Source organism: Coenobita brevimanus, chromosome 70 (genome assembly GCF_032717465.1).
Source record: "Coenobita brevimanus isolate Jiangsu-jjx chromosome 70, ASM3271746v2, whole genome shotgun sequence".
Classification (NCBI taxonomy): domain Eukaryota; kingdom Metazoa; phylum Arthropoda; class Malacostraca; order Decapoda; family Coenobitidae; genus Coenobita; species Coenobita brevimanus.
The window spans coordinates 41611907-41626708 of NC_137023.1; the positions used below are offsets into that span (position 1 = coordinate 41611907).

General features: G+C 46.4%; 1 protein-coding gene and 1 non-coding gene across 2 annotated transcripts in view; one reads left to right on the plus strand and one right to left on the minus strand.

The window, feature by feature from the left end:
- The window catches only part of LOC145406425 (uncharacterized), a 57447-nt gene that overhangs the window by 34187 nt on the left and 8458 nt on the right, over positions 1–14802 (plus strand). Inside the window, exons 3-5 of the mRNA XM_080277581.1 lie at positions 10485–10609; positions 10821–10940; positions 13192–13334. Coding sequence (XP_080133707.1) covers positions 10485–10609; positions 10821–10940; positions 13192–13334 — 388 coding nt within the window. The remainder of the gene's footprint in view (positions 1–10484; positions 10610–10820; positions 10941–13191; positions 13335–14802) is intronic.
- LOC145406514 (5S ribosomal RNA) lies at positions 3647–3765 on the minus strand. Its single transcript, XR_013898539.1, has one exon. It is a non-coding gene; the product is annotated as a 5S ribosomal RNA (ribosomal RNA).

The window sequence follows — 14802 nt, forward strand, 5'->3', positions numbered from 1 at the left end:
TTCATTGATAAATTAACCAGTTCACGTTTCCACAGCAGTCACTTAGCCCTTTACCCCTTCCCACATGAGGTTTAGTAGGGGGTAGAGGTCACAGAGCCCTTTACATGGGACTAAAAAGCGACAGAATTGGACAGGCATGAATCCGACGTAGTTTCACCTTGAAAGACGACAGTAAACTGAACACTATGGTGGCCTAGGGGGAGTGCAATGCTGCCAATGTCAGCATGGTGACAGCTGCTAATATATACGCTATGAAATGATTGGCAGGAAAGCTAGACAATACATAATAAATTAGGTAGTTCCAGGTGAATGTAAATATCACTTAGGCTTCTCCCTTCCTTTCTAATATATATTTTCATCACGAGAATAGATTATAAGGCATATTTCAAGGGGAAATAAACAGCCAAAATTAGCGAACGAGTGCACTTGAGGTGTTGTCAGGTTATAATTAGCCAATTCCAGGTGTATGGCACTATCACTTACTTTGTTTCTTTTTTTTATATATTATTTGGTATAAGAATAGGGCATGGGGCTTATTTCAATGGATGAAATCAGTAGAAAACTGCAGGGAAGATTTACTTAGCGCAGCACGGCCGGGCAGGCGAGAGGAGAGGGTAATGGAGGGGAAGTAGGGAGGGGAGTCAAGAACAGGGAGAAATGGCTAATTTGTCAACAATGGATGGGAGTAGATAAGATTAGGAGTGCTGACTACTGTTGGTCACTGAAAGTACTGATAGATGATACAAGCCACCACTTGAAAGCCTGGGCGAATTCAAAATAACACAGAATCATAAAAGTGACACCCCACGGTATGATCCCTTGCTCCCATGCGTCACGAAAGTGACGCCCCGTGGTTAAGGGGTTAAATATGCATTTTTCACTGAGTACAAAAATACTTTAATCGCACATGAGAGAATAAATACTGTACTTTTATCATCAGCCCTTTATATTTATCTTTTACGAGGTATGTGCTATGACTTTTTTGTTAATGTAAAATGTAAAATCATTAAAATTATATTGAAGTCTCTAAGTTGTGGTGTTCATCAGAATGAAATAAATGACCTTAATTTAAATTTGTGCCAATGTTATGTTTCAGTTGCAACATAAAAATTAACTTGACAGTTTTGACATATACTGTCAATTATGCATTTTATGTTAAACTATTTTAACCCGCCCCATCCCGACCACTTTTCCACCACTGACTCCCCCCAATCCCGACCATTTTAGGAAAAATATTTTTTTGGCTCAAACCTTCACTTTTGGTGAGAACCATCGAAAATTCATAGAGAAATCGCTCACCTGAGGTTTAAAATACTCATTACAGGTAGGAGTACCTCCTTACCTTACTGGGTTTTCTATCAGGCTGGCACCAAAGAAAACGAGTTCTATGGGAGGATAACTATTTCACACCACTCATAAACGGTATTTATTTATTTAACTGGTACGAATTTATATGTAGTACAAGAGTATATTGGTTTTCAAGCAGTAATATAGGCATTATAAGCATTGTTTCACTCACTAATACCTGACCTTTTTTTTGCCACATTACCTGATCATCATTTCTAACTGTTTCTTCCTCTAATGCTATGTAAAGTTTGTCCTCCACATTGTCATTGATTGGGGAATCACTCTGGCCCTGAATTTCGTACCATGGCATGACATGGCTTTACTGGCCAGGTCACTGATAACAGGTGAATTGCTGAGACAATGGCATGCAGGGGGGGGAGGAGGTCATGCTGGGTAAGGCATTGTCCCTGCCTGGCATCTTGTTGAGGAAGCTGTCACGTGTATACGTACCAAAAATGACTCACGAAAATTGAAAATTGTGCAAATTACGGACCTTGCAATTTTTTCGCGTTCATGTACGTCGACGGGATTGGCAGTGACAAAACATGTGGACGTTAAAGAACGTCGACGGGACGCCGCGGGTTAAACATATATATAGGCTGGTGTATGTATGTAGGCCTATAATTACTGGCTTCCAGAATAAATAAAGTTGACAGTACTACATCAAGGACTTTTATGGAAACTGTACCATCAAGGAGGAATCCAAGGCAACCTGTATTGTTGGATGCAAGATTTTCCCATAAAAAGAGAAATGAGAACAGTACTAAGGGGAAATTACTCTTCATGGAGAGAAGTGACTAACGGAGTTCCACAGGGCTCAGTGCTGGCACCAATCATGTTTTTAGTGTACATAAATGATATAGACAGCAACACTGGAAATGAAAGCTAAATATGTTTGCAGATGATGCAAAAATACAAAGGAGAATTACTAACTGATTCTTGTAAAGAGCTACAAGAAGAATAAAATAAAATAAATGAATGGAGTAATACATGGCAAATGGAATGCAATGTGGACAAGTGTCATGTAATCAAGTTTGGTAAAAGTGGAAAAAGACCTGATTGGGATTATAAGTTAGGAAATAAAACCCTACACACATCAGAAAGAGAGAAGGACCTAGGTGTGATTATCAATAACAGACTATCTCCGGCTGACCACATCAATGAGAAGGTATGGAACATGTATACACTGCTTGCAAATATGAGAATAGCATTCACATACGTAAATGAAAACATGCTAAGAAAGATAATATGATCATTCATCAGACCAACCTTGGAGTATGCATCAGTAGTCTGGAGTCCTCATCTCAAAAAACACAGACAAGATTGACAAAGTTCAAAGGGCCGCTACAAGATGGGTACCATGCTTAAGGGATCTAAGCTACGAAGAAAGACTAAATAAACTAAATCTACCAACACTACAGGAGAGAAGGAAAAGAGGTGACATGATTATGCTATATAAATGCATATCAGGGAAGGGGAAAATAGACAAATGATTACTTAACCTAAGGGGAAGCATCAGCAAGAGGACACTGCAAAAAACTGCATAAAAAGAGAGGTGATAAAGACGTGAGGAAATTTAGTTTCCCAAATAGAACAATTGATCAGGAGAATGCACTACCGAATGACATAGTGTGTGCCAAAACAACTCACAAATTTAAGGATATGTACGATAAATATGGTTTAAAACACGGGACAGTACGAGCTTGACTCATTCCTGTAAAGATACAATTAGGTAAGAACACACACACACACACACACACAAACCTTGACTTCTAAACAATGATGAATCGTGAGCAATTTCACCAGAAAAATAATTATTTAACTATGAGCAACCTAATAATGAAGCAATATTAAGTGAAACAATTTGAAATATGCACTAACTGTGTGTGGGTCGTACAGTATTATAACTACCCTATTACCAAGGTGATTATATATATATAATATTTACTGTGGATGAAAGAAAACCCGTACAAATAAGATTTCAAAAGGGGTAGACACAGCTTTATGAGACGAGTAAGATGCCAATGATGAAGTGAAAGCATTTAGATACAGTAAGTACAGATGAACTGAAAGTATTTAGATACAGTAAGCACAGCCACAAGGAATTATGTTTAAAAAAAACTAGGAGAATAAGGGAAACGAATTTTGACAGTTAAGTGTGAGGCCCAAGGCATAAAAATTTTTTTCATTCATTCATTGCCAGACGCCATGTATCCCAGACAGGGTGGCCAAGGGCTTAGAGTTAGTTGTTTTACAGGGAGGGGCACTAATCCTCCACCAACCCCACTTGACGTAGGGATGCCAACAGCATCTGGTGTTCCCCGGCGGTCACCCATCCAAGTACTAACCAGACCCAACGTTGCTTAACTTCGCTGATCGAACGGGAAGCGGTGTACTCAACGTGGTATGGCCGTTGGCAGGCATAAAAATACCAGCATAAAATGGGAAATAGAAAAAACAAGAGGATAGGGAAAACTGTAGATGGGCAAACAGTTCATAGTGGAGACTGTGTAAAAGGAACCTAACTGTAATGCTAGGTGAAAAAGGCCCGACTCCTCGGTCCTAAAACACCTAACGTGTAGCGGGGTCCTCTTTCGTGACCGGAGCTTAGTGCAACGAAAGAGAGGCAGGACACAAAAACTCTAGGCAATAACCTTTTACACGTATATTCCCACAGTCAGACAGAGGACAAAATACAGATATTACAACACGAATAGTGACACAGAAATAAAACTGTTATGCTGAGTGTATTTAGGTCGACTTCTCGTCCTAAAAGCACTAGCGACTGAGCGGGGTCCTCTTTCCGGACCGGAAATAAAGCACCAACAGAGGAACAAAACTAGGCAGTATACCTTAACACATCTATTGCCTTAATTCTAAAACCGTTACAATACAACACAGAGTGATATTTGAGATACAGGAGACAGGGACACAGAGTTAGCCTTTGACACCACAATGCAGAGTCACACTTAACACACGGTATAATGCATGTAGGCTACACTAATGTCCTGAACTATATGTATTGATACCCGTATTTCACCTTCAGGCAGAATATATATTTAGTTGGAAACGGGGAATAAACAAGATTAAGAGTCCGTGGGGGAAATACTACTATAAATAAGACAGGGTGCGGATCGAAACACTTGTAGTCACTTATTCGCGGCGGCACTTACACACAGACTTCTGATTCGCCCGCGCACTTTTTTTTTTTTTTTTTTTTTTTTTAATGTGTCTGACTCTGGGCATAGGCTTCACAGCCTGCTATCAAGGCCCAGCAGTCTCCGTTTACAGTTCCTGAAAGTTCTTTTACTTGGGGACTCACACAATTACTATAAGTTCTCTTACTGAGGGTTTAAGTCATTTTCTGTTCTGCCGGGTATCGAGTTCTTTTAGACTAATAGTACTGTTACTGGTTTTACACTGGTCTTCACTCGGTCACTGTTCACTGTTATTTCCCCTGGTTTGTTCTCGGTACAAGAGGCGTCACTATTTACCTGTACTTCCTGGGTAGTGTTCACTCCGTAGTATGGGCGTGAGGGGAGAACCCTAGGGGGACCCGGCCTGCAAAGGGCAATACACTACCCGCAGGGAAGTCACTGCCCGGGTCCTGTTCGTCGGTGAGGTGCAGGGAGGCCCTCCTGTCTGGGGGCCTCGACCTGAGAGGTGGCCCTAGAATTGGAGCCTCGTTGGTGGGGTGCAGGGAGGCCCTCCTGTCTGGGGGCCTCGACCTGAGAGGTGGCCCTCGGGACAGGCCGAACAGCTGGAGGAGGCGGGCTGGTCGTCTCTGGCTCCGTGGGGTGAGGGAGCCTGGGTTGCCCTCGTCTGGAGTCTGCTGATCGGGCCTAGGGGTCCTGGGACTGCGGTCGCCTATAGGGAGGGCGCCGACGGGGTTGGGCTGCGGCACCGTCTCCGTCTGGTGTCTGGCAGGAACAGAGATCTCCCAGGCGTAGGAGGTAGGTCCGGTATAGGGCCTTGCCACCACTCTGGCGACACCTCCGGGGCAACACTCCCGGATGGTGACGAAGGGCTCCCACAGGGGGAAGAGGTAGGAGAAGAATTCACGGAGTTCATGTCCTCTCCGGTACGTACTGAAGCCGGAGCCTCGGGTCGCCTTACCCTGGTATGTACTGCGCTGTGGCCGTAAGCCTACCCGTCGTACGAGGAGCAACTGAAGGGCGTACAGTGGCCATTCCTTCCCCACCACGTACAGTGGCCGTCGGTGCGGTGTTGCTCCCGTAGTAGGGAAAAGCAGGAGAGGGGTGCACAGGGGTCCCGCTCTCTCCGGTACGTACTGAGGCCATAGCCAAGGGTCTTTCTACCCTGGTACGTGCTTCAGCTGTGGCCGTTAACCTACCTGTCTTACGAAAAGCAACTGAAGGGCGTACAGTGGCTGCTCCTTCCCCGCCATGTACAGTGGCCGCTCCTTCCCTGCCATGTACAGTGACCGTCGGTGCAGTGTTGCTCCCGTAGTAGGGAAAAGCTGCATGTACTGAGGCCGTAGCCAAGGGCCTCTCTACCCTGGTACGTACTTTGGCCTTAGCCGGGAGCTGATCTTCCCGTAGAGAAGCAACCGAAGGGCGTACAGTGGCCGCTACTTCCCCGTCACGTACAGCGGCCATCGGGGCGGTGTTGCTCCCGTAGGATAGAACAGTGGGAAAGGGATCCACAGAGGCAACTCTCTCTCCGGTGTGCACTAAGGCCGTAGCCGAGGGTCTCACTACCCTGGTACACACTTTAGGCCGTAGCCTTGGGCCTCCTGCCCTTGAGGGTGTAACAATAGCTGTCAACACGGTGTTACCTGGGACTGAATCTTGTTCAGTCCCACCCCAATTCTGGCGATGGCTGTCCCACCTGCAAGGTCGTTGGCTTTTTCCGGTCACCTGGTGTTGGGGTAGTTGCGGGGAAAAGGGACTCAGGACAGTAGTGTCCCGGTGACCCTCTTGACGTGGGTCACTAGCCCCACTGTTGTGTCCTCCTGGGGTGGTGGTGTGGTAGCGGCCCGGTGGTGGGGTGGGGGGTGGCAGGGTGGAGAGTCCGGTGGCGGGTATTTTAAAAACCTTACTTAGGATATTAGTATCTCACAGGATACTGACTTAACCACTATGGTTGCCAATACAGAAGTCTAGTGAACAGGTGTACAGGGAACGGGTGCACGTGAGAGCGCGGGAGGGGGGAGTTCACATGGGGGGGGGAAGGGCTCGCGACGAGCCGGAACAGAGTTATAGTAATATTGGGAAAGGATACGTCTTTCTAATTCACTCTTAGTATCACTTGATAGAAAAAGGGTTTTGACATTTGATCTATCTCTCGTTTATATTACGTTAGTTATGGGGAGGGGATGTTGTAGGGAGAGAGGGACTAGCGGGGCACTGGACATTCACTGTGTTTACGGTAATACAAAGGGACGGATATTATTCTCACTTTTCTATGGTTTTCTGACAACAAGGGACATATGTATATTTTCACTACAGAGATTTCCTCAGGGGAAGAGTTCTTACTGGTTTCTTATGAGGGCATCACTTATGAGTCAGAGTTCTTGGGATTCACTCACTGTTCTCATCCTTACTCACTCGCCCGTGATTTCACTCGCCCTGCTACTGGACATACATTTAGTCACTATATCACTGTAACCTGTTTTCTAGGGCAACATCACACTTAATATAATTTCCGTCACTAGTCTTTGGGCAATACCACACTTAACATATATTCACTCGTGTCGTGGGGGCAACGGTGAGACATGCCGGCATCTATTTGGCCAGGCTAGGGGCACCGCCAGGGAAAGGTGTGCCGAGAGGGCACGGGGCGGCTCGCAGGGGCGTCTTCTCTCGACCAGGGCTGCACGTGGCGCAAGGGCCCGTAGTCTCTGGACTGGGATTAGGGGTGTGGCCCTCAGGGCTGGGGCCAAACAGGTCTAGGAGTCTCTGGCTCCTGTCTTGGCCAGAGGTGGAGGTCCGTCGCCATCTCTTGGGCATGGAGAGGTTGCGCCCGGGAGTCCTGGGGAGGGCCCGAGGAGGCTGAGGGCTGCAGTCCCCAAAATCAAGGGGCGCCGTCAGGTGGGGGCTGCGGCACCGTCTCGTGCTGGGGCCCAACAGGTGAGTCTTCTCCAGGGCCAGGCGTAGGGACCGGAGGCCAGGGGAGGCCGTTAGGCCTCGCAGGGTCCCTCTGGTGCTGGGGAGCCGGGCGTCTGTCTCACGCAGGGGCGATGTCGGCACCTCTGTCTGGTCGTAGGGCCCGGCAATAGGCCGTGGCTGTGTGGGGGAGTCAGCGCACCTCTGGTCATCTCTCCAGAGGCCGTGGGCTCGTCTTCTGCAGGAGGGGGGAGCAGCAATCGGCCGTCTCAGGGACAGCGCCTATGGAGCGGCAATCGGCCGTCTCGGGGGCAGCACCTCCAGAGCGGCAATCGGACGTTTCCTTCAATAGGAGGAGTGAGCGGTAATCGGCTGTCTCGGGGGCAGCACCTCTAGAGCGGCAATTGGCCGTCTCGGGGGCAGCGCTTCCAGAGCGGCAATCGGCCATCTCCTTCAGCAGGAGGAAGGAGCGGCAATTGGCCGTCTCAGGGGCAGTGCCTCTGGAGCGGCAATTGGCCGTCTCAGGGGCAGTGCCTCTGGAGCGGCAATTGGCCGTCTCAGGGGCAGTGCCTCTGGAGCGGCAATTGGCCGTCTCAGGGGCAGTGCCTCTGGAGCGGCAATTGGCTGTCTCAGGGGCAGTGCCTCTGGAGCGGCAATTGGCCGCCTCCTTCGGCAGAAGTGAGCGGCAATTGGCCGTCTCAGGGGCAGCACTTCCAGAGCGGCAATCGGCCGTCTCAGGGGCAGCACTTCCAGAGCGGCAATCGGCCGTCTCAGGGGCAGCGCCTCTAGAGCGGCAATCGTCCATCTCCTTCGGCAGGAGGGTTGAGCGGCAATTGGCCATCTCAGGGGCAGCGCCTCTAGAGCGGCAATTGGTCATCTCCTTCGGCAGGAGGGTGGAGCGGCAATCGGCTGTCTCCTGGGGCAGAAGAGATGAGCGGCAATCGCCCGTCTCGGCAGAAACACCTTCAGTGCGACGCTTGGCCGACTGACGAAGGCGGGAGTGGCAATCGGCTGTCTCCAGAGGGGCGCTGTCGGAAATTGAAATACAGTATTAGTTCCACCCCAGTCTGATTCGGCAGTCCTGCTTTCCGAAGGCCGTGTCCTCCGTCTGCTATGGTGGCGGTGCGATGGCTGAGTGTGATAAGGGCGCACGGCCCAGGCTGGCTTATGCCGTTGTCGTATTGGGTCCCCTAGTGTGGATGTGGCTAATCTGTGGGGTCCGGGTAAAGGTGTCGGTGTGTTTCTGGGGGCACTACACTGTTTCTTTCTCACTGTGTTTCTGGGGGCACTACGCTGTTCTTCCGTGTTTCTGGGGGCACTACGCTGTTCTTCCGTGTTTCTGGGGGCACTATGTTGTTCTTCTCTCACATCGTCTCCAGGAGCACTGATTTGCAAGCCACGCATTTCACTAACAGATATCATTTTAAGGGGCATTAGTATAGGAAAAAGACAAAGGAAATGTGGTTGGGGAAATTAAATAAATAATATATATTCTTGCACATTCCTATGATTTCATCAAAGGGGGAGGAAAGGTGAATGAGAACTGGTCGCTAAGTATTCCAGATTTTTCTTCCTTCTGATCTAGAATATGCTAGAATTGTGCCAGAAATGTGCTGACACTGGAAGATTCATATTTAACACAAAATTACTATGCAGAGTATTATGCTAGAGTCCCCTAGTCTAGTGGAGTTCTAAACAGGGGGGAACACCAAAGCATGATTCAAAACCCCTTAAGAGTACACGGCAAACACAGGAACTCCAGATGGCAGGACAAAAAATGAATTATTACACTGACCTCTATATACAACCTTACTTCCTGTATCGTGAATCTGTATAGAAGAAATAGAGATCTGGAGGGGATATCCTACATATAACACTGACACCCATCACAAAGACCACTCTGGAAAAGGATGAGGCCGGGTTTTGTCTGTACGTCTGTAGGGGATGTTGGTGCATAGTGAATTATTTGAGGGAGGACCCAGGGGGAAATAGATCACGACTCTGGCTCCAGCAAAGTGGAGACCCAGTGTCTGGCCCTCTCTTTCTCTCTCTCTCTCTCTCAGCCTGGGGATAGAGTAGTGTAGTCTGTACCCCGAGTGGGTCTAGCAGTGACGTTAGAAGGGACCCGAGATGGTCGGGACAAGAGGTTTATATTGCTAAGCCCAGGATTCCTTTTCCAGGGGTAGGAGGGCACTCTTTATGTGTGTGTGGGGATGTGTGTGTGTGGGGGGGGACTGACTCCAGCTTCAGCGTCACGATGGGGAAGCTGCCGGACTCCGGGGAGTGTGTGTTCTGGAACTCCCTCTGTGTTGCCAAGTCACTTCTAGCAAGTTCGGTTGTGCTACGTGTGGCAGGCACACTGGAACACTGGAATTCCTTCTGCGTCGCCAAGCTGCCTTTAGGAAGCTCGGTTGTGCTACATCTAGCAAGCACTCTGGAACACTGGAGCTCCTTCTGTGTTGCCAAACTGCATCTAACAAGCTTGGTTGTCCCGCCTCTAGCAGGCACTAAGCTAACGAGCCCCTGCTGTCATTGGTACTGGGTTGCAGTGGTGGTGGTGCAGCAGCCCCAGGCTAGAGAGACTTCTGGATGCTGGGCATGCTGGCTCTTTGTGTCCTTCTCACTTGTATTTCAGCTACCCGGTGGTGGTTTCTGGTCGCAGTTGGAGGCAGGTGGTATACTTTTCTGTCTGAGCTGGATTCCCGGGTATTTTACAGAGTAGTACAAAAGAACACTTAGTCTGATATCATAATGGTAAATCTGTTGGTGACTGCATGAACCCTCCACATTAACGAACCCCTCCTTAACTTGCCTAAATAACTCATTTGCTATACACATCCGAAAAACTAAAAGACAATCATAAAAATCAAAAATTTTTTCAGTTTGATAGTTTGCTTGGAGAAACACATGACACTAACCATGTCAAGGGATGGGTGGGTAGGACCAAGGAGGTTGGATAGCCCCTAGTAGAATGAGACTGTAAAGAAACAGGAAGGAAGGAAGGAAGCATTGACTTACTAAAACTAAGTTCTTGTTCATCTCACCTGTTGTTTCCCTTTTCCTCACTAGGCTGGATGTAAAGGAGTTGAACCTGTACCGTCCACAAAGTGATGGATCCTGCTTCTATGACTATATGACCGTCAGCCAAGATAACAAGTTTGATAGGGTGTGTGGCCAGTCTAAAGACATCCACTGTGAGTACGAACTGTTTTGGGTGTAACAAAGAACATCATATGTGAATACAAAAACTGAGAAGGGTGTGTAACTGATATTTGAATTTTATTAGCAACTTAACATGTAAATGCAAGAACAACATGATGATACATGAAAGGGTGTATAATTCTTATTGCAAATTTACTGCTAACAAAAGCGCAAAAAGATGTTACACGTAAATGTTGTCTACAGATTACATTGACGTTCAGGATGACGTTGTGTTCACATTCCACACGAGTGGTGATATCTCCTACACCAGGTCCTGGGAGATTTATGTCCAGCAGCTAACCTGTGACTTCATGAGTACTAATGGCAAGTGCAATTCACTCTATCCTATCTGACCCAGGGACATTACTGACCTTCTTTCCATTGTTTCTAAACCTTGGATACATGAAGTTCTGGCTAGGGGTAGGCTATACAGGTCACCTTCAGATATTTGACTAATCTGTGTTTGGTGTCCTGTAATCACTTTGTTCTGCTTATGTATCTTTGAAAGAAAAGGAATGGGGGGTGGGGGAATACTCTACTTAAAAGCTGAGTGTGCAAAAATGGGACTGGTAAGGGAAACTTACAATTTCCTCACTGTAACAATGGTCATTACTAAGCCAAAGAAATTTAATAGGTAAAAATTTTTTGTCATCGTTAGGCTAGTTGCCCAATATTTTTAAAGCATTTTAGTAAAGGTTTTAAAGTTGCAGTGCATGAAGGTTATATGGTCTTACTGTCCTTAGTTATGGATGGGTATGGCACTGGGGATACAAAACTGTACATGGCTAGTGGTAAAGATCTCACAACACCTGAAAGATTGATGACCATTGCCCTATCCCAACTTACCCAGTGGCATGTGTTGCAGTACCTACCTGACATGGCAGGTGACTGCATCGCATGCCATTGGGTCAGTTAGGATAAGGCAATGGTCCTCAGTCTTTTAGGTGTTGTCACCAAGAAACTATTTACTTTCCTGGGTGGTAACCATATAACCAAATTTTGGTACCTGGAGGTTTAGTGGGTAATTATTGCGCTCCAATCAGATTGAGCTGGTGAAGGTTTATATCCAAGGGGTGGTTGGGGTTGATTGCTCATGTAATGCCACTCAGGGATGAGTGAGGCTGGTCACTTTCATCTTAAATATCGGGACCAACTGCCTAGCCCCTGGCTCCTACGCTCCTTATGGGGCAATGTAGGATTGGATGATAGATGGACGGATGTGATCTTTACCATTAGCCATGTACGTTTGTGTACCTCCATATGATGCAGTCCCTACCTGACCTAATGGCATGTGACACAGACCCCACCCTAGATGGCCCACTGGCATGTAACACAGGCTGGACCTGACCCTGTAGCATTTGTCACCTGACCTGACATAGTAGCATGTGACAGACATGACCTAACCCAGCAGCATGTGACACAGACCTGACCTGACCCACTGGCATGTGGCACAGACCCAACCTAACCCACTGGTATGCGATACAGACCCAACCTGACCCACTGGTATGCGATACAGACCCAGCCTGACTCACTGGCATATGACACAGACCTGACCTGATCCACTGGCATGCAACACAGACCTGACCTTACTCAGTGGCATGTGACATAGGATCTTGCCAGAGCCAGATACAGGCAACGCATAAAACATGAAACCCTTCTGCCATGGAGGTGTTGTTTTACAGTATCCCTGTCTAATATCACTGGACACAAAGTAATGCTATCACATTTAAAGAAGTAAAGAAACAAACACACTGCACCTTTCATAACTTACATTAATTACTCAGTTCCCACAGAAGTTTACTCAGCCTGTTGTAAAGGATGGCTTAATAAAGGCTGTACTTTCAGTTTGATGAAGTTGCTCATAAGATGAATGCAACAGCCTGTCAGTAACAAGATTAACCCTTTAGATACAACGGTTCGTAGAGACCCAGGTAGACTGTCAAAATATTGCCGAAAAATGAAATTGTTGAAAATTTCTTGTAAATTACCTTTTCTGTGCTAAGTTGATTAGGGGGCATCTGTATCTGTGAAAAACAGTTGACAAGACCAATATTTTGTGCTGTAAAATGCTGTCTTATGTAAAAGAAAAATAATTGATTTTTTTATTTGACTTTAGTTGAACATTGTGTCTTAAAGGTTAATATTCTCAGGCTACTTCCAGTCACTAAGATAAACCAAATCATCTGACATTAGCTGGAATAGTATATTAGAACTCTCCAAGCATGAGAGGGCTGATATTAACTCTCAGATTCCTTCACTTACTCTTAGCTCAATAAAATAACCTGGCAGTAGCTGGAAAAAGTACTAAAGATGTTTTGATTATAGTAAAAAAAAAAAAAAAAGACAAGATTCATTTTTGACACTGGGCAGTTCTGAACAGGCAATTCTAAATGTTACAAAGTTTTTCATATGGTAGAATTTGGTTTTAAAATTAGGTGGAACTGGCGTATCAACTATAATGATAATAACAGAACTTAGTGGTCAATTTAGTGTAATACATTGTGGACTTTGTAACCTCCAAAACAATTAGAAGTAGTGACTCACTGTACTGTATTGTAAACTCTGTGACTCTCAGCACCCCAGGGATGTGGTCAGTGGTACTGGGGCACAACCAACAAAATGGAGCCCTGGAACAATGTGGACCCTGGTAGCAACTGGTACTACCTTGATAACCAGAATTACGCCATGTGTGTGCGGTGGGAGGCCGGCTACTGCACTGTGAGTCAACTTCATTCTTCCTTGTAATATTACAGTATGGGAACAGCCTATAATACCATTCTTTATGGTCAGTGGGGGCACCCATCATCCACCCACTCAATTTGGTGGTACTATATTTCGGGGTACTTCTACACTGAGTGGCAAGCCAAATCATTTCCTGTAAACCAGGAAATAATTTGATATGCAGGGTGGTAACCTGATAACCAACCAACATGTGTTCTCTATGTGTCAGCAAGTGAGTTGGTGGAGGATTAGTGCACCTCCCTGGAAAGCAAATAACTAAAAATACAGACAAGAAGCCTCAGACCAGGAGGGACAAAAAGGTAACGACTAAGGACCGGACAAAAGACATGGTTCAGATTGTGACATGGAATGTAAGGGTGCGAATGATGAGGAGAAAGAGATCTAGATAGGGCAAGTGCTTGAGGGTGTGAAAGTGGACGTATGTGGGTTAACGGAGAATAAATGGAGTGGCGAGAGTGGGAGTATGGATGGGGTATATGTGTGGGAGTAGGTGAGAATGAGAGGGCAAAAGAGGGTGTACGTATAGTTGTTTGCAAAATATGGAAGGGGAATATAGGAGGATATAGATCAGCTGGTTCAAGGATTGTAGATAAGATTAGAAGTATGATTACAAATGTGGGCAATTGTGTGTCTATGCACAAACACAAGATCATGCAAGCAGAGTGAAAGAAGAGCTCTGGGGAAATGTGGAAGCATGCATGGAAAACTTTGAGAGGAATGAGAGAATGTTTTTGTTTGGAGATGTGAATGGAAAAGTAGGGAATGTGAGGGTGGATGGAGTATAGGTGAGTGGGATGTGTCTGCAGAAGTGGATGAGAATTGCAGTGCTCTTCTGGATATTTTTGCAGGGAGGGGGTTGTTGATAGCCAATACCCTCTTTAGACACAAAATGATCTGCAGGTATATGTGGCAAGTGTTGAGAAGAGTGGCTGTTGAACTGAATGAACGGTTGGCAATGATTGATTATGTGTGTGTGTGTGTGTGTGTGTTGATGAGAGAATGAGAAGCTATGTAATATGCAAGAACATACAGAGGTTGGGGGAGTGGACTTTCGGACCACCACTTAGGGGTGGTGAAAGTCATGGTTCAGGTACGATGGAGGAATAGAAGGAGGGAAGGACAGGAGAAAGTAGTCCATATAATGAGAGTAGAAAGGCTGCAGGAGGGTGAAAAAAAAGGCAGAATATAAGAGAGAAGAGGAGCAATTGGGTATATATGATTTGGAGCAGATGGGGGAGGTGGAAGGTGTGTGCAAGATATTCACAGAAGAAATCTGTGCAGCATGTGAGATGGTGTTTGCGGTGAAGAGAAGATGTAAGGGGGTGCAAGGAACAGCATGGTGGAATGAAGAGGTGAGACAAGCTGTGGTGCAAAAGAAGAAAGCATATCTACAGTGACTGGATAGGAAGTTGAGACTTGGAGGAAGTTGAGGGACAGAAGAGAG